This window comes from Lampetra planeri, chromosome 35 (assembly GCF_965212315.1).
Source record: "Lampetra planeri chromosome 35, kcLamPlan1.2.h2, whole genome shotgun sequence".
In the NCBI taxonomy this organism is placed as follows: Eukaryota; Metazoa; Chordata; class Hyperoartia; order Petromyzontiformes; family Petromyzontidae; genus Lampetra; species Lampetra planeri.
Genome location: NC_136141.1, coordinates 6,719,090 through 6,739,369, shown reverse-complemented (window position 1 = coordinate 6,739,369; position 20,280 = coordinate 6,719,090). Strand labels below are relative to the sequence as shown.

Here is a 20,280-nt window from a genome sequence, read left to right as displayed (position 1 = left end):
AAAGCTTTAAATCGAAATTTGATTTGAAGCATGTTTTTATTTTCAAAATGGAAATATGGTTGGGGGGGGGCAGAGCTTTGTGACATCATATTTGAGGGAGGTCTGGCTTTTAGTGACGTCGTGTGACGAGGGGGGGAGGGGTGGTCAAAAATCGGCCAAAATTGCATAAGTCATTTATCGACGGCCCCATGCCTTTTGTTTCAGCGACACGCCAGCAGCAACTTCAAACACAATCATATAATGAAAGCACTGCTGCATCTCTGAAAAATACTGCTGCATCTCTGAAAAATACTGCTGCCACCAAATCTGGTTTTTGGGGGTAATGAGTGTGTTGGCAGCGGGAAAGTGCACTTTGTGCATCTGTCAGCCATCTCGGAAAATTAGCCCATAACACCTGGATTTGTCTTGTCGCCTTGTGCCAGAAAGCTTCTGATACTTCAGGTGGCTGAAACGTGCACCTAACCTGGCGTAGGCATCATCCGTCACTTAAGTGGCAGAATGGCGGCTGTTGTTGCTGTGCAGTAACCATACGTGGGTCAGTTAAGGCTAGAACTACAAATTGGTTAACTATTTTTCAAAGCACCAGTTTTTCCTTACCTTTGCACCAGGACTTTGTGCAGCAGTGTCTGTGTGGCAAAAATGTCAGCCTAAATCATGTCCCAGTCATTTCGAAATAGTTCTACATCTTTCACAACCGAAACTCAAATGTGCAAGAGTCAATATTGATATTTTCCAACAATTTATTATGTTAACAAATACAAATGATACAACCACACTTACCATTACAGCAGTTCATTTATTGTAACTTTGAAAAAACGGGTTCAACAGTTCGGTTTCATTGATGATCATGGCCGTTATATCCCATTAGACAATACTGTAAAATAACATTAAAGCATTTTGTATTTAAAATGAGATGGACCATTCCAGAAAACAGCTGAGATCACAACACAGAATGGGTATGTACAATACATGCATATACTCTTCTGAAATATACTACAACAAATATTCCCAACAATTTACAAAAATTATACCGCATATGAAAAACCTATATTTTTATGTCACTGTATTTATTGATTAAAAGTGCCTGCAAATATACACTCGATCAAGAAAACAGTCTTAATAGCGATAGCATAGAGACACAACTCAGATAATGCTAATAACACTGCAATGTGTACAGTCTTCAATAGGGTAACTCAAAGGTCACATTTTTATCATCACTCGTCCACAGGTCAAGCCGTTTCTCAAAGACTATCGCAAACGAAGTCACTTGATTAGTCTATCTTCACTATTTTTCTGTTAACCCATCCATCTTTTGGTAGATCTACCACAACCGTCCATCCACGTACTACTTTTATTTAGTTGCACCAGATCATTGCCGCATCTCTAAAGGCACAAGCCCTTGTTCCAGCTGTCGTGCTCATCAGACTGCCAGTGAAGAAAGTATTAGGAACATTTTAATTTAGTGGGCATATCCAAAGACAGCACTTTAGTCATATAAGTTTACATGCAACTAAAAGGCAAATACAGGCGTCCCTCGCATAACGTGACATGCGTTCCTGAAAAACAGCGTGCGCAAGTCAAATCGTGCTGTACGAACCCAAAAAAGTATGATTTAATTTCGGAATTTTAGCCATGGGTTTACACAATACGTATAAATCCAATACAGTACTTAATATTAACATTACAAAAATGACCAGTTGAATAATATATCATTATTGAGACATTACTCCTTACAAAGAACACGTAATGAGGAGTAACGTCAGGGCTTCTTGAACGATTCCGTGGGCTGCTTCTAACAGCAGCACGCACGATGGAAATAGAAGCCGGAGATTTATGAGGGCTACACCTAAGCCTGTGACATTGAACGCTGCCATGCCGCGGTGACGGCATCAGATTGTAATTTAAATTGATGAACCTGCAAATTTTTTTTTTACTTGGAGTTTTTATAATTGAAAATATTTTGTTTTACTTTGAAAAATTTTAATGTTACATTTTTTTCAGGGCATAACTGTCAAAATGATTCGCCCAAGTGTGAAGTATGTCCCTAGAACGTGAATGGCGTAGCTGCAAATTCCCGATATGGCAGGGCATTACGCAAGGGACGCCTCTATTGCAGTTTTAATTTCAAGTGTTTAATTTGTCCTCAAGTTTACGGAGTCAACAAAGCCTTCATGTTACATTGCTTTGGCTGCCTTAGCCACCAACATGACAGTCCTTCAAATGAACTTGTGCCTAAATAGTAATATCCATAAAATAACTTTTTAATATATAAGGCAGTAAAGTGCAAGCATTTCGATTTCACAATTAGGTGTAATGAGATCTTCATTTCGAATTTTTATATTAAAAAAAAAAAATCTACTAACACTTGTACAACCATAGACAACATAAATGTATGGGTATGCGAATAACAAGTAGTGTATGGCCAGCTTACTACAAAACTTAATGTGATAAAATACTTAAATTGTTTAAAATGACAACTATTAAGGAGAACCAAAGTTTACAGGTTGGTCTTAAGAGGGTAATTTCCTTTAAATAGACAATGTTTAATGTTTAATCCTTGCAGCTTTAAACTAATGATCTTGTTTCCCACCCATTTGAACATTTTCATTTGTTTTCTTCTGTCAAAAGGAAGCACTGACATGAGAGTGCATGAAGTGTGAAAGCAGCAGAAGTGCAGGTCGATATTGGAACTCGTGCTGCCACCTGTGACACCTTTACTAGAAGTGGTCACTGAACAAATTGATAAAAAACATTAAATGTAGACGATAATGTACATACGAATGCATGGAAAAGCTTCAGGTGGTGTATGGAGGATGCTTATTAATGACGGAAATAAATGGCCACAATATGGTAAAATGTGTAGAAAATTATCTGCAGTATTTGGCAAAAATCTAATCAGGCATATTTTGTGTTCTTGATCACAAACTAAATGGATCTTAAGGTCTATCACATTCTTCGAATAACAGACATGACAATTTTCAGTACATGGTATATGCAAATGTTTAACCATATACATATTTAGAATGCATTGCATTTTAAATACTCCATGTGAATTTTTATTTTGCTCTTCACAAGCTGAGATGCTACTAAATTCTCAAGATAAAAAATATATATTATTTATGATTGTATGACATCAGTTTCCTTACCAATGTAACTGACAAACAGTACTATGGAGTTTAATTTAAGGTATTACTTTTTTGTATAATGCTCATTTTTATTATTTAAACACTTTACATAACATACATAAATTTGCCTTTAAATAGCATCCAGTTACATTCATTGCTAATTCGGAGGAATTCTGTTTCACTAAATGTTCCTCCAAAGTATATGCATTCAAGGCTAATATGCACATGCCTAGGCATCTGAAGTCTTCATGACAAAAACATTATATCCAAGTCAGTCCCGAATTTAAATGTATATCTTAAAAACGAGTATGATATCCTTTTGGCTGAAACATAACACACCGTTCGCAAACCAAAAGTGAACACTGAAATCTATGAAGTTAAGGAATTAAAGTTTTTAAAGCAACACCACTATTCTCCTTGCACGAACGAGTGAGCCATTTTTTGCAACTGCCTTGTGCTAACTTTCCTGTAAACGACATACAATAAATTCACGTAGTTGGGATGGTGATTAGCATCCGTTTAAATAAGGTTCAGGCAGCTCAGTTATTAATTGTATGGTCGGCCACTCAAAATGCATGTGTGAACAAGTGTCTACAGTGTACGACTGCACGTGGTTTAGTCACTAAAACGAAATACATGACATATTTAGGGCATAGTGATGCTTTGCTAAAGATGGGATGGTAACTCGGGTAAGCCTATGCTGTCGGCCGGACCATCAAACATAGTTAGTAGGCTAATGTAAACACTAAACATTCAACGGGGGCATTGAAGCAATCGACTGCACATTAACTGAAGCCATTTTCTGGCTAACTAAACTGGACATAAGACTTTTGATGATCCTATTCATCCTTTCATATGCAAGAAGTTTCTGCTGCCTGTAGGCAACCATTTCATAATACATTTTTAGAGATGCATTTTAATTTTCAACAAGTAACATTTACGAGCGAGCTTATTATACCCAGATAACTTGCTCACAGTGTGAAACAGTATTCTCTCCCAAACAATTTGCCACCAAGAAAATATTTTCCAAAGTGTCAACGGTCTACCCTATATGGTGCTTCTAAAGCACAAGTCATTTAAAAATAAAGTACCGTACTAAACACACCATGTAAACACAAACTATAGTTATACCCAATAAAAAAAAAACATCCACGGAGCATATATTTTTTTTTCTTGACTGCTTTATGTTTTTTTCTGATAACACAGGTTTAACTTCAAGGGATTTCTATCAACTCTTTATAATCGAAAGATTGTCTAATGTATTAGTGACACCGACTAGACTTCCAACCCTCCTAAACATGATTCTCCTTTCATAGAGGCAAGTGTATTTTAGTAAAATTAAACCAGTTCAATATAGGAACATTAAATTGGTAAAGACTCTCTCTTCATGCGGAAATATAGCCTTCTACTGAGCTATTATTTCATGCCTGCAAATCTCACCACAACTTAACGTGATAAATTCAACATTTTTTTCTTGTTAACCATTGCCCATACCAAGACAATTTATGTTTCCCTGGCAAGACAGTACACTACACAACGACAATTTCCATATCATAAAGCACACCTACAAATCAAACAATGCTATACATTAGTTTAAAAAAACCTGACGTTTCAGTGATGTTAATTTTTGTACGTGTGTAGTGGCATGATACCCAACTAGTTAAACAAAACATTGCTGACGCCAACACAGGAAAGTACAGACCAAGGAACAATGATTTGGTGCAGACGACAGGGCTGTTTGCTGCTGAGGAAAGCTACTCGTAGCCATAGGGCTCAGCGCTGCCTGGGCTGGAAGTGCGGATGTCTTGGTGAATCTGAATCGACACGCAGCTCAGCCAGCTTCTGCTGGTCGGCATCTCTCCTACAATCTCCCACGTGTCAGTCAGGTCATCATACCTCTCTATCGTGTCGTGGTACCTGTGGAGATAGAATGGCAGAGTACACGTTATAAGTTTATTTGTTTATACCCCCTTTTTGTACGTGTACTTAGCCTGTAACAGTTTGGCCATGGGAAATATAAATCACTGAAGCGTAAAGGAAAGTGCAGCTTTTATGAATTGGTAATTCAAAACAGTTTTTTTATGGATAGTAGAAGGAGCAATAATAACGCTTCATTAAACAAGTTAGCCTCATATTATCGGGTTTCCATTCAGGTTATTTGAGCTATTTTATTAGTTTAACCACATATAGTGATTTTTGTTCACCTCAGAGTTTATTGGGCCCTTCCTACTGAAAATTCTAAAATCTATCTCTATCTAACCTGATATGAAATAACCAATTTAGATTAAGAATAAAAATTATATTAACCATGCAAAAAATAAAGGCAAAGAGTCATGCACAGATTTGCTCTCTCAAGCCAATGCAACCGGTACTGCTGGCGAGTGAATGAAGTTGTGTTTGGAGAGGTTATGCTGAAATGTCACCTGTCCCATCCTTCCTCTCCACCAAGTACATAAATCTTGCCGTCCACCACCGCCACGCCAGGTCGGTAGCGCCGCTCAATCATGGGCGCACACATGTGCCACGAGTTCTGGGCCGGGTCGTAGCACTCCACCTTGTTGGTGTTTTCCGTGGATGCATGCCAACCACCTTCAAAACAAGATCACATGTATTGTAAAGAAGTCAAAAAGCCACGGTTTCTATAACCTTTACAAGAAGTGGCAAGCAGATATTTACGAAAATTAATCAATTTATTTTTACCACGTAAGGCCCACTGAGCTATATAGCTCTTTTTCAGAAGCGACCTGGCCACAAATGACAGCTTAATGAAGTGGCTTATGTGGGAATTCATAGCAGCCTAATACTCTAAACACATGTTTCTGAATGTGGAGGGAAAAAAACCAGAGGACCTGGAGGAAAATACACATTACCAGGGGGAGAACATGCAAACTCCAAATATACAGGCATCAGGGTCAGGATTGAACCAATGACCGCCTGAATACCATGCAAAATAGTGAACATCTTGCCACCGTATCTTGTGGCAGTGTACAACATTTTTTTTTACAAAACACCAAAAACCTCTGAGATAAATAATTTTAGTAATCTTGATAACATGACAAATAGTACCCCATAGTAGTCTTCAAAGTTGATCTGATCTAGCAAACTTTTATCCTGTTCAAAAGCATTAGGCTGTGTAATTAAAACCCTTTGTTTACTTTACACCTTACTATTGTCTGTTGTTAATTTACCATCCCCGAAATCATTAGCAGCCATGAATATGGGGTTCTTTTTAAGATATTGTCACATTCAAATCGGTATTGATGTTTCAATTCTCGAACAATTTATATACAAATAAATGCATATATGACTTGCATTACATACACAAGTGTATATGGTTGTTTTGTTCACGATAATTGGTCACTATGTAGACTACAAATCCACTACAACAGATCCTGGTTTAAACACAGGATCTATACAATACCGAATCACTACTGTTGTTAAGGATATGCTAATGATCTCTATAATGAGAAAATACACTTGTCACTTGAATCCTGCCACATAAAACCACGTAAAAAGACACTTCATCATATATACATGCTGATAAACGATCCTCTGTGTAGGTTGTGTACCTATTACGTAGATTTTGCCCTTGAGCACGCAAGCTGCTGAGCCAGAACGAGCGATCTGCATTGGGGGGACCTCTGACCATGTGTCCATTTTTGGGTTGTAAACCTGTACCAGCTCAATCCCATCACCATCTTCTAACACAGCACCACCTGAAACAACAACAAAAACCCATTCAATGCAAACAAACTATGGATTTATATAACCTCCAAACTTGACCATATCTCAAGCTGCTGTAGAGAAACTGCAGTTGGGTTTATTTATAATAGAGGCCAAGTCACATGCAGAGAAAAATATGTCTTGAGAATGTCTTTGAAGAGGGGCAGGAAGTCAAGAACACAGATAGCTTGGGGCAAGAGAATTCCAGGCGATTGGGGCAGCAGAGGTTGACCCGGGGCTTTGATGTAAAGCCTTGGTTGCTGGAGTGGAGAATATGTGGAGGTGAGTCGAGTGTGATGACAGGGGAGAAGTAGGCAGGAACAAGTGCATGGTGAACCTTGAAAATAGTGAACCTTGAAAACGGTGACTATGAAATTGATCTGAGATTGAATTGAGAGTCAGTGGAGCGATTGCAGTATGGGGGTAATGTGGTCACGTTGATGTGTGAAGTTTATGAGTCTGGCAGCAGAATTTTGGATCATCATTCAACAACACTGTAGAATTGCAATGGCAATCTTTCAGGGCAAGGTGTTCACAAGACTTACCAGTGACATATAGAAGTCCATCAAGAGCCACCACGGCCGGACTGGTCACAGCCATGCGCATCGGTGCCACAAACTGCCAACAGTTGGTGCTGGGATCGTAGCCCTCCACCGAGTCGAGGCGGGACGAGCCCTCCCACCCACCCACGGCGAACACGAACCCATCCAGCATCGCCAGGCCTACAGACGACAATGCCATTTTAACACGTAGGCTTTCGCGACCAATATTATTCATAGTAAAGGTTTTTGGGTTAGATCACGTTATTTATAAATGTGTTGCAACCCCCCACCACCTGACATGGCCAATCAGTAAAAAATGTGTCACGTTCTGGCAAATTCGCCGATGATGCTGGATGTAATTACCAGCGAAACGTCATACTCAATTGTAAATATTGTGGTTTCATGCTTCAACACACCGGTGGGCTAAAGTAGTGAACTATTTGTCTTTTGTCAACATGACACATTTTTTACTGATTGGCCGTGTCGGGTGGTGGAGAGTTGCGACACATTCATAAATAACGCGATCTAACCCAAAAACCTTTATTATGGACAATGCCATTGCTAATTCTCTGCAATGTGCAGCCCTGAAATTTCTTTTTCATGCCACTGCTGCCGGAAAGGCCTCCACTACAGCCCCTCTAGAGGTAATATGGTGTACTCGTCCACAGTGGCAAAACGTCTAGGAAGGGGTGGGAAGTACCTACACTTTAACCCCACAACATGCGGCCTGCCAATCGACAAACTATAATGCACCCATTAATACTGCGGTACCAGGAGTTCAAAACAGCGACCTCTGGATAGTAAGTCCAGTGTAATAACCATTACACCATGGCAACATTGCCTCTCTGCAATGTAAACCTCTTCAATCAACATTCCTGAGACACAATGTATCTTCGAGCAGCAAGATGAAAGTTGTGATACCATACCGAATTATGACTGTCCCCATCTCAATCCTTCTTTAACTAAATAAATACTGACAAAATTCCGTATTCTCTGTGCAGACATGAAGTAGAATTATTTACAAAGTAAACTCCTACCTTTTCCAGATTTACAGAAATAATTATCCACATCTGGGTCAATCAGTCTGTTCTCGGGCAATCATCCTAGCTAATGTGTTTGGTTTCAAACATGCAACGTGAAATGAGTCTGGCAAGTTGAACACAATGTGCAACTTTAGGTAAACTTTCAATGACTGCATTGACAATGGTGTAGAATACTGACACTTTTATTATACAGGACACTTAATGTTGACTGTACGGGGCAGTTAGCACAACGTTTGTATGACCGTTACATTTTAATTGTGTATGGCTTTGAGTTTACTAGGACTTGGCTTACAGTTTGTCAAGCTAAAAGTGAAATTGTCCCCATGCATAAACGAACATTGGAGATTCGTTCTCATCTCTGTTTTGTAGTACTAACCTGGTGGTTGAAATTGCACATTCCTATGGTAAGGACCAGTGTCTGGAAATAATAACCACTGTTCACCTTCTAAAAATGTGTATTTTATTGACGACATTAATGTTGGGCTAAGCTAACACCCAACCTTCCAATTGTGAGTCAAGCCAAAATGCCACATAGCCGGAAATTTGCGACGGCGATCATACCTAGTTCAGAGCGTGCCACGTTCATCTGGGCCATCTCCTGCCACGTGTCAAAGCTGGGGTCGTAACGCCACGTATCCCGGCTGGCAAGGCCATCCGGAAACTCCCCACCCGCCATGTACAATGTGTTTCCTATGGGCAGTGTCACATGAGAAAATTGTATGTATCATTGTCATAACCACCATCATTGGTGAGCCATACATTAAGTACAATATCATCCAGTGGAAAATGCGACCCAAAGATATTTCAACATATTTCACATTAGATAATTATCAAAAAGTATTCATGAACATTTCATTTTAATAAACAAGACTTCAATTAAGTGATACAGTTGACTGTATCCAGTGATATAGTTGATACAGTAATTTTGCTGTGACGGTTCCACCTGAAGACGGAAGCTTGTGTTGCCTCCGAAACGTCGTGATTTGATTTATCAAATTTTTTTACCTATGTGACTTTACCGAAAAAAACAAAGTGTATTTATTATGTTTAACACGTAGTATTTATTATCTTCTTTTTTTACCTTCGTGACTTTACTGAAAGAACCAGAGTGTGGGATTTACATTTATTCAAAAAAATAAGTGTATTTACATATAAACGTATTAGAATTACAATGGGCTAAACTCTTTCATAGAAATGTACAGCCCTTCATCAATCCACTGCTGGATTAAGGCTTCCCCACGTCATGTTGGTCATGAGGCTTGTTTGACCATATTTCGCCACGTTGGTTAACGTGGGTTGGTAAATGGGGTAGTGATGCCAGTTATCGCTTGTCAATAACGTTTAGTCATGGCCACTAATCTAATATAGATTACAACTATAAGATATCTTCTTTCAATTCAGACCAGAGGGAGATACTTAATAGTTACGGCCGTGGGTGCTGCCAAGCTCTACACAACTGTACTTTAACGGAACATGAAACCTGATGAGTATTTCGATCAATTGTATGGCCAGAAGCACGCCAGAAGCATGAAGTGCCTGGGGAAAGAGAATGGCTAACAAAGGTGATGACGAGAACGTGCTCAATACCACGATTATTTAAAAATGGGAGTAAGGGGGCTATTTCAACAGTTGGCAGTGACTCACCTGAGACGACGAGACCATGCTTGCTGACTGCAAAGGGCAAGCAGGCAAGGGCCTTCCACTGTCCGCTCTGTGGCCCATAACATTCGACGCTACGGAGCACCACCTTATCGTCCTCGCCACCCACAGCGATGATCACCTCCGTGATTCCTACACGGCAGTTTCAGAAAAAGAAGTGAGCAATATATAGAGGTCCCTTTCCGGTTGAGATAATTTTCTTCATATGCTACAGTGGCTGTGAAACAAAACATTGGCAATAAGGTATTTCTTTGACAGTGTATCCACGAATCTGGGCCACGAATAAACTTGCCAAGTATGAACGGGAAATAAAACCATACGACCGAAGCTGCAGTAAACTAGCAACCATAATCACAATTATTAACATGATGTACATACCCCGGTGATCTCTTATCTTATTACCGGTGTTAGCAAACATCAAGATCGCTCTATGTAACAAAATGGCTTAATTTTTTAACCATTTAGTAGTTATAACACATTACAGCTATAATTATAACACGTAGTAGTTATCGCAATACAATGGAACTCTATTAATCAAGTGGTGATTATCTCTGATGCTGAAAAGCCATGCCAGTTGCCCCCCATTTTTTATTCACTGAAAATAAAAGCAATCACATATGCATGGAAGCACTGTGCAAAGTAAGGTATGCCACAACACACACATCATGCAGTATGCGCAGGCAGAAATTGGGAGCCAGAACTGACAGCACATGAAAAGAGGCATGTGTAGGGCTAATGCACAACCGTACCGTGCCAACTCTTCAACTGCTTCAATACCTATGGCACAAGGAGTGTGTGGGATGGGGGGGTGTGGGCAGGACTAGAGAGCCAACCCACCGGAGGAGTAGCGGGGGCGTGTGCGGGGGCTCACGAGCTCCCCGCGACGGTCCTGCAGCAGCATGAAGTCCTTGGCCTCGGAGACGAGACGCTGGCAGATGGCAGACTCGGAGATCAAGCTCTGCTTCTCCACCACGTCGTGGATGTAGTACGGGCTCATGAGCGGGAAGCGCACGAGCTCAAACACCTGCGCACGCACGCCAAATCGGCAACCGCTCAGTCCATCAAGAGATTTGTATCCCACAAATACACCCTTCTCAAGAGACATCTCTGAACTGCATGAGCAGACGTACTGTGACCACTTGTAATTATGTGCTCCGAATAAACGGCTCACAGTCACTAAATAAAGGAGATCCCTATGTTATTACAAAGACAGGCTTCTTTTTCAAACGGTGGGGGGCACTGACACCTTACCCCAACAGTCTGCAGTTGACTTAATGCAACGCATCCAATTTAACCTCTGCAATTGACCTATTGAAATGCAATACAATAAAAACTAATATTGATGCGAGTTTTGAATCCATAATCATAGTAGCTCGTGATCTGAAATGGTTTGGATAAAAAGAGGTCAGTTTTCACACTTACAATATCGCATTCCCACTATATTTTGCAGTGCAACATATAAGTAACTTACTCTTCCAAAAACGGCATGCATTTTTATCCCTTGATGATCTTATGCAAGGCAGATACGTAGCATAACATTACGTATGTACCTATTGTGGAAAATATAAGTTTGAGTCAATTGATATATTTCACAGTCACAATTGTACAAGGTCAACCGCAGTTCCATCTCCAAGATTTAGAAAAGTAGTGCAATACTCTGGCTCTGTTCTCACGAAGCCAGTTTTATAATCGCTGTAGATGTTGTTGCATTCAATACAGAGGCTGGCATGATGATCATTTCGATTTTAAAATATTCATCGCCAGGGAGACCTTTCCATCATAAAAGAAAAGCCTCAAAATAACAGCCACTGAAATATAACATAAAAATGTGATTAAAAATAACAAAGGACAGCTCAAAGGTATACTGTACAGCTAAGGATTGAGAAAGAATGTTAGGGTTTCGAGTATAACATTTTTTGGCCTTGATGTCTCCAGATTTGAATGTCCTGGTGCCTTTGATGATGTGGGCTTTAAACTATGTATTGACAAACTCTCCATATTATGCTCTCTGGGGAAACACCAGGTCAATGTGAAAATCCGCTAGCGATTTGAAAGCTAAGCAGACTTAAATGTGCAAGTTACCAATGTCACTTTTTAATGCAGCACATAACGTACATGTGGATGGACACAGATTCAGCATATAACAGGAAGCAGATATACACATTTCTTTTATCAAATTGAGTCAATTAAGCTTTATATATTTTATTACATTATTAAGGCACAGAGATTGCAGATTCAAATAAACCACATGGTGAGGTTACTAAGTTGGTCAGGGGCTTGAGTACATAAAATACTCGTAAAACTTGTCACAAGTCTGGTCGGCGGCGATTGTAGCAATATCTAAAATGGAACAAAATTCAACGGATATAGAGGTGTTCGCGTAAGATTGTAACGCTGTGGGCGTAATAGCAGTTTCTAGAGATATTATCACTCCCATTGCACCTGCCAAACATCTTCCAGAAAGACAACTCCATGCAACATTACTAGCAGAGGTCTCCCATGCAACATGATGTCATCACTCAGTGTGCTTCAGCCGGTTTGCGGCTGTATTTGTTATTCACGTTATTATTAATTTTGTTATTATGTAACTTATTAATAGGGGTGGAATCTCTCTTATATTTGGACTTTGGCAATGAACTTGAAAGTGGTCCGGACAACCCCTAAGTTATCTCCTACTATACCTCACTTAATTGTTTTAACTCCCTTATAGAATTGCAATTCTTATCTTTGATGAGACTTCCACCATTTCTATATTTGCATAAGTCGTTCTTTATTCAGGCCCCAGGTGCCTAATGCCTGCATTCGCAGCGAGTCATCGCTACTGCTAGACTGGGTTCAAAACCAGCAAGCCAACCATGAATAAACCAAGATGTATTGGTGACACTGCATTGCCAGTGGTACTCAAAACAAACTTACACTCTTCAAAAAGGAAAACAAATATTAAAGTCACGTTTAGGGCAATGGCCTTTCTTCATAGCAGACAGAGGCCTGAGCGATTGAGGGAATAATATTTGTGAAAGTCAAAGTGATTTCACTGGTCTACAATTGTTTAGACGTCGTCTGCTTCAGAGATGAAATGTGCTGTTAATTATGGATTTTGATGTGCTGAATTCAAATATGACAATGAAAACCGATTGGCTACTGTTCCCAAGATATTTAAGTTTTTACATTTTACGTCCATGTATATTGTGTAGGTAGAAGAGTTTTACTCATAAATTGTAAACCTAGGTCTTTTCACGTGTTTATGGTTGCTTTACATGATAACATGTCACCTGTCCTGTTGATGTAACACTTTAAATATGAGCAAAAGGGTTATATGAATACAATTTCTTATGATACAAAAGTTTGGTGGGAAAAAATCTTAATATGAGTGCAAAAAAGTGTATCTCTAGTGACATGTTGCCAACAAGGCTTTTGTATGCCTTGAGGAGATTTTCCACCAACTCCCTGGAGTTGTCTGCCTTGTTGTTTCCAAGAAAATGTGTTGCCACTAACTGGAAGGCTTTCCATGCCGTCTTTTCCTTGCCACACAGCGCACTGTCAAATGCATCATCTCGAAGAAGTTCACAAATCTGAGGACCAACAAAGACACCATCCTTCATCTTAGCTTCACTTAACCTTGGACATTTTCCACGGAGGTACTTGAAAGCTGCTTGTGTTTTGTCCCTGGCTTTGACAAAGTTCTTCATCAGACTCAGCTTGATGTGCAAGGGTGGTAACACAATCGTCCTTGATTCAATAATTGGTGGATGCTGAACACTTTTCCTCCCAGGCTCCAATGAATGTCTGAGTGGCCAATCTATCTTGATGTAGTAGGAATCTCCCGCGTGATTATCCCATTCGTATAAAAAAACAGCAGTACTTTGTGTATCCAGTCTGCAGACCAAGCAAGAGTGCAACAACCTTAAAATTGGCACAAAGCTGCCACTGATATTGGTCATAGTTTATGCACCTCAAAAGTTGTTTCATGTTGTCATAGGTTTCCTTCATATGGACTGCAGGACCAACTGGAATTGATGGCAAAACATTTCCATTCGGCAGCAAAATAGCTTTAAGACTCATCTTCGATGAATCAATGAACAGTCTCCACTCACCTGGATCAAGAACGATGTTGAGGGCTGCCATCACACCATCGATGTTGTTGCAGGCTACAAGATCACCTCCCATGAAGAAGAATGGGACAAGATCCTTTTGACGGTTATGGAACATGGAAACCCTAACATCACCTGCCAGGAGCCGAACTCTTGGGTAGTTCCAAATCCCTGACAATGTCTTTCAGTTCACCTTGTGTTATTAGGTGTGGTTCAGAGGAGGAGGAGAAAATGCTCTTCCTCGTCTGACTCAAGTAAAAATGATTCTGGAGCATCAGGAACTGGCAGTCCTTTTCCGTGGGGTACGGGGCGTATAGCTGATGGAATGTTTGGATAATGCAGTCCACTTTTTATTCTTTGACACCTTTCTCAACTGGAGGCGCCATGCAGAAGTAACAATTTCTGATATGATCTGTTGGCTCTCTCCAAATCATTGGTACTGCAAAAGGCATAGATTCCTTTTCCTGTTCAACCACTGGCCAAGATTTGTTGAACAAGTTATGCAGCATATGTGTGGGGCCCACATCTTGTCCTGGTCTCCAATTTTGCAGCCATAATAAAGGTGATAGGTTTTCTTAACCATAGTGGTTATACTGCACTTGTGATGCAAAAGTCACTTCACCACAAACATAGCAGAAGTTATCTGTATTCTTGGTTCTTTCGGTAAAGTCACGTAGAAGGGAAATAATAAAATAATAAACATATTAAACAATAAAATTCTCACGACGTTTCGACTGCAACACAAGCAATCATCATCAGGTGTGAAATCTACAGCAAGAAAATGTTCTTGCTGTGGATTCGAAACGTCGTGAGAATTTTATTGTTTAATATTTTTATTATTTTATTATTTCCCTTCTACGTGACTTTACCGAAAGCACCAAGAATATGAATCCCTGCATTCACCAAAGCTTTAAATCAGAAGTTATCTGCTTTGCTCACACAAGTACGAGGCATCTCTACTCACTTTGGCTAAACAGATGTGTCCCTTTGCAAAATCAAACACTAACAAATAAGAGAGCACGACACTGTATTATTTCTTGAGCTGATATAGGGCAATTTATTCAGCAGAGGGATGTAAGCCTAGTTATGATTGCACAATCCATGACTTCAAGGAATAACATGATGCAATTCATATAATCTATGACGCAATACCAGGTTCAGATTGCATCATTCATTGTTTTGCTCAAAAAGCAAGTCCTGTCCAAACCCTGTCATAGATTTATTCATAGATCCAGTCAAAGATGTATTTTAGTCATTTCCAATTGAGATCCCTTGCCTTTATAACTCACTTATCCTCCGCCTATACCAAGTCAAGGGTCGTATATACTGACCTAGTAGCATATCTTGAAAACTAGAGCCATGATCCCTTCCCTTTATAACTCACTTATCCTCTGCCTATACCAAGTCAAGGGTCGTATATACTGACCTAGTAGCATATCTTGAAAAGTAGAGCCATGATCCCTTCCCTTTATAACTCACTTATCCTCTGCCTATACCAAGTCAAGGGTCGTATATACTGACCTAGTAGCATATCTTGAAAACTAGAGCGAATCAATAATTTTAAGCATCATTTCATTTTCAGTGACCCAGAATTAATAAAGTTGGACTACATTTATTTTGGAAGCATTTTGGCTGTAGACCAGTGTTTCCTGCTCAAATAAGCATTAAGGCAGTGTTCATCTCCTGTTAACATCCATTAGCCATTGGTGGAAATTACACTTTCCTATGACGGGGGTGAGTCTATCTATAGAATATTAAATTAACTCATAACCTTCCAATGGTGAGCCACTCGCTCTACCACTAAGCCACCTGGCCAGTTGTATTTATACACCATGGGACCCTTTATAATTGCATTGCAACAAAGCACCTTGTCGGCGTATTGCCGGCGGTCAGCGGTGCGGTTGAGCCAGGCGAGTGATGCCTGGAAGACGGTCTCCTCGCGAGGCGCGTTGAGCCGGTCACTGGCCAACAGCTCGAGTAGCTTGTCGGAGGTGAGCGCACCGAACTCCTCCTGCTGCCACACGGACGCAAAGTGCTGCAGTGCAAAGTCCAGGCTCGCCCTCTGCAGCTCCGGGCAGGCGTGCGCCTCCGCGAAGCAGTGCATGCCCAGGCAGTTGGACACGTCCAGCTGTGACTGCGGCCAAACGGTCAAAGACGCAAGCAGACACGAATACACACAAAGCACAGACAGCACAGAAGCATGTCAAAAGTAAACCCGCGCTGTAAAGTTTTTTTCCACAATCACATTCAACCAACTGGTTATGAATAGTTTTGCTACGTAGGTTTTAGAAGTTGTGCTATAGAGCTCTCTGAACGGCATGTTATTTGGTGTGATGTCTGACATTTTTCTCCACGTGCTGGGAGTTTCTTCAGGAACTGAATGGAGCAATTAATTTTCTCCCTCCAATATAAAGAATTGCCAACTCCTTCTTGTATTGGTGTAAGCCAGCGAAAGTTGTTGTACCCTATGCAGATGGATGGCTGCATTGAATTTTGTGAGCGCTGACAGATGTACCATATGGGAGAAATTATGGCAACTGCACACTTAAAATAGAGATGCAATTAACTTACCATTTCAAGGCATGACGATTAAACAGATAAGAGAACTTTAACATAAGGCTATACTTTAATGCTCCTAAAGTACTAATGGCAGTGAAAGTAGAATTATCAATAACTGTACAATATTTCTGATTCTCTCCAGCATGACTGTCATAAATATCATGACCAAAAATCTGAAATTAGAAAGTTACTCCACAAGGATTTATTAAAAAAACTGACACCTTTGCTTGGTTTTCATGATTAAGAATCCTTCATCCTGAAGACTGGACATTACTGGTGGCCTAAAGTGCTACAAGAAGTGATTTATACAAAGATTAAACAAATGTGTAGTTCCCCACACATCATGCATGTATATATGATATTCTTATACAGTTACCATGAAACAGGCATAATGTAATACTGTTTATTTCACTTAAAGGGAATCTAAACAATGTACAGACAGTGCGCATATTGATTTCATAGGTACAGGCAAAAAAGGTCCTGAGGCAAGTTGAACATGGGCAGGGAAGCAACCGCACGGATGGCGAGGGGAATGGAGTTCAAACAACTCAAGACGGATTCGAGCTAAATCAAACGTAAGCAGGAATGTATTAATGTACAACAGTAAAAGAACCCCGTGCTTAGCCGAGCCGCTCATCCTAACCTGCAAGAAGCGGGCACAGGCCTGGCGCACGGGCGGCACGTCCAGCAGGTCAGCGGCCGCCAGCAGCGCCTGAACGTTGGCGCGGCAGATGCGCACCTCCCCAGTGTAGGCGTACGACAGCAGCAGGCCGAGTGAGGAGGCATCAACGCCGGCAAGCGTCACGCGCTCCTGCCGGCTCTCGGCTAGGCCTGCCGAGAACATGGCGCGGAAGTAGGGGCTGCACGCGGCCAGCAGCAGCCGGTGGCACGGGAACTCGGACGTGCCGCAGCACAGCGTCACGTCGCAGAGGGCGCCCGCCTCACGCAGTGCGCGCACGCCCAGCAGGACAGCGCTCGGGTGCGACGGCTCCGAGAACACCACGCCGGGGTCGTCGTCCTCCTCGTCGGCTGCCACCGACACCGCCGCTGCCACCGTCGTCAAGGAGGCAGCGGCAGCGGCGGCGGCAGCACCGTCGTTGGCTCTGACCGGGTCGCCCGTGCCCGGGTCCACCGCCCCCGATGCCAGGCCCACTGCAACGCAGCTCGCGGTAAAGCGCCTTGCTCGATACCGGCGATACGGTTTGTCTTAAAAACATTCCCTTTGTTGTTGCCCTTCTTTTTGTTCGTCATTTTTTTTATTATTAATAAAAAGCTATAGTCCAATGTGTTCTATCAGTGACATGTCCTGAGGAGACACTCACGGCACGCTAACATCAGGTTACAATAATTATTCTGGATTAACTTACATTGGCCCATCCTTATATTTCCTGCCGTGTTTATTGCAAGAAAAATCTATGTTCTAGTAATCAAGGAAAAACTTTTATTTTTTCAATAACACTGCCTTAAAAAAAACAAAAATATGTAATAGGAAAATTTTATGGCAGTGTTATTGAGGAATGTGTTGAGTTTTTGTTATTTATGTTTATTCACCACTGCCAATGCAGTATCATCACGCGATGTATTCAATTTATATGTTTAAGTGATTGGGGAACAGGTTTAGACCCTCAAACCACATTAGAGAATGTGTTTAATGTGCAATGATGGGAATTTGGGTTAAAATCTGGTATCTAAGCAGTGTCCTTTGACTGTTATTAACCCCACTGACTCACATTACCATATCCAAATACCTCCGTTTAATGTTAATATAATGCTGTATTTTTTAAACCTGAAGATTGCTCAGAAACATTATTTTGTGCTCTGTACAAACTGCCTCACTGGCAAGGGAACTAATTACTAGCCTAAAAATAACAGAATCATATTAAAACGTGACATCTTCATCCTTTTAAAAGTTTTTGAAAATGCTTTTCTACTTCTACAAGCACTCACGCTGAAATCCCTGTGCCTCATAGTATGCATGCTGAAAGCCACAGTGATAACTAGAGAGCACTAGAAGCCACATCCCAAAAACTGTAATTTAGTTTTCACAAAAATAATGCTGTGCACAGAATATAACCAATAACTAAAGTGAGGCACAATTGATGTCTTCCGAAATATTATATATCAATATTGCTGTTACAGTGGGTTCTGCTGGCATGCACTCAATATATTAATTGCTGAGATACAGCAAAACTAAATATGAAGGTATATTCAACAGGGTACATTTTGCAACCGCTTAGGACTCTTATTCCCTCGCCAATCATAAAAGCTTTTGTTTCAGCTCTTGTAGTCCCAGCGCTGTTATAAGATAGCATAATGGGACATATATTTCTCTTATTGTACATGGTGTGATTATTTTAAGCGAATCCAGGGGCCAAAGTCATGTAACATTTGTAGAATATTGACTATTACTGTATAGCTCATTCCTTCTGTGAATGAGTTTCTGCTTTACTGGTAAGACCCTGAAAACATGAAACTTGTACAAACTAAGCCACTGAAATCATAATTTTGATATACCTTTAGTTAGGGCACATTATTCAGTCTTTTTTTTTTTTTATAAACCATCAAAAGCGCAACGAGTTTGAATCATCATCTGTTGTTTAGTACTGTTAACAGAAAAACAGCAACACCTTGATGCACATATAAATTTCACAGCAGCTCAAGAGTGGAAATGTGAATTTTAGTCCCGTAATAAAGTATGCGAATAAATGACAGAAAGAAGGAATCTTATGTTCGAATTAAGATCAGCTGAATAATGCAGAGGTGGCTTCACTCTTTAACTGGTGCTGAGAGTACAGTGGTAGAAAAACGAACTTATGCATTGTTATTTCAGCAAATGTTTAAAAACTTAAATTGTACAGTGAGGGAAAAAAGTATTTGATCCCCTGCTGATTTTGTACGTTTGCCCACTGACAAAGAAATGATCAGTCTATAATTTTAATGGTAGGTTTATTTGAAGAGTGAGAGACAGAATAACAACAACAAAATCCAGAATAACGCATGTCAAAAATGTTATAAATTGCGTTTTTCTGGATTTTTTTGTTGTTATTCTGTCTCTCACTGTTCAAATAAACCTACCATTAAAATTATAGACTGATAATTTATTTGTCAGTGGGCAAACGTATAAAATCAGCAGGGGATCAAATACTTTTTTCCCTCGCTGTATATCAATAAGGAAACAAGCAAATGCATAAACAGCAAAAGCACACAGACAAAAGATAAACAATTAAATCACATTACAATGAAATACGAATGAACCACAGAAACCAGAAACCCCTATTAACTGCTTCCTGACCTGTCGGCATATGGCGATGTAATCGCAGAACACGTCTTTCACCTCGGGAAGGGGCGTTAGCGGGATCGAGTGCGGCCGCGTTCCCTCCGGACATGCTGCCAGCGAGGCAGGCGTGGGGCACTGCGAGGGCTGGGTCGGCCACCGCGCGGCAGCACAGCCCTGCACAGCCATCACACACCTGCGATTAGCACGGTGGTGCAAAAGAGGTTCAACGTACATGCATACACACGGTGGTTAGCATTGTCG

The 20,280-nt window shown here is 40.6% G+C and overlaps 2 protein-coding genes across 7 annotated transcripts in view; one reads left to right on the top strand and one right to left on the bottom strand.

Annotated features, from left to right (window-relative positions):
• Positions 1–722: 722 nt before the first annotated feature.
• Positions 723–20,280, bottom strand: part of LOC144730345 (kelch-like protein 24) — a 32,469-nt gene continuing 12,911 nt past the window's right edge. For 2 of the 5 annotated variants that reach the window (XM_078611096.1, XM_078611097.1), the window contains 10 exons: positions 20,035–20,193; positions 17,386–17,894; positions 16,051–16,317; positions 10,930–11,116; positions 10,078–10,224; positions 8,995–9,123; positions 7,394–7,570; positions 6,695–6,841; positions 5,549–5,714; positions 723–5,042 (listed from right to left, as the gene is read on the bottom strand). In XM_078611096.1, the coding sequence (XP_078467222.1) occupies positions 4,880–5,042; positions 5,549–5,714; positions 6,695–6,841; positions 7,394–7,570; positions 8,995–9,123; positions 10,078–10,224; positions 10,930–11,116; positions 16,051–16,317; positions 17,386–17,894; positions 20,035–20,128 (1,986 nt within the window). In that variant the 5' untranslated portion in view covers positions 20,129–20,193 and the 3' untranslated portion in view covers positions 723–4,879. The remainder of the gene's footprint in view (positions 5,043–5,548; positions 5,715–6,694; positions 6,842–7,393; positions 7,571–8,994; positions 9,124–10,077; positions 10,225–10,929; positions 11,117–16,050; positions 16,318–17,385; positions 17,895–20,034; positions 20,194–20,280) is intronic. The other 3 variants (XM_078611098.1, XM_078611099.1, XM_078611100.1) reach the window with 3 other exon arrangements.
• Positions 14,886–20,280, top strand: part of CRYM (crystallin mu) — a 44,570-nt gene continuing 39,175 nt past the window's right edge. Inside the window, exon 1 of one of the 2 annotated variants that reach the window (XM_078611103.1) lies at positions 14,886–17,911. In XM_078611103.1, the coding sequence (XP_078467229.1) occupies positions 17,883–17,911 (29 nt within the window). In that variant the 5' untranslated portion in view covers positions 14,886–17,882. The remainder of the gene's footprint in view (positions 17,912–20,280) is intronic. The other variant, XM_078611102.1, reaches the window with a different exon arrangement.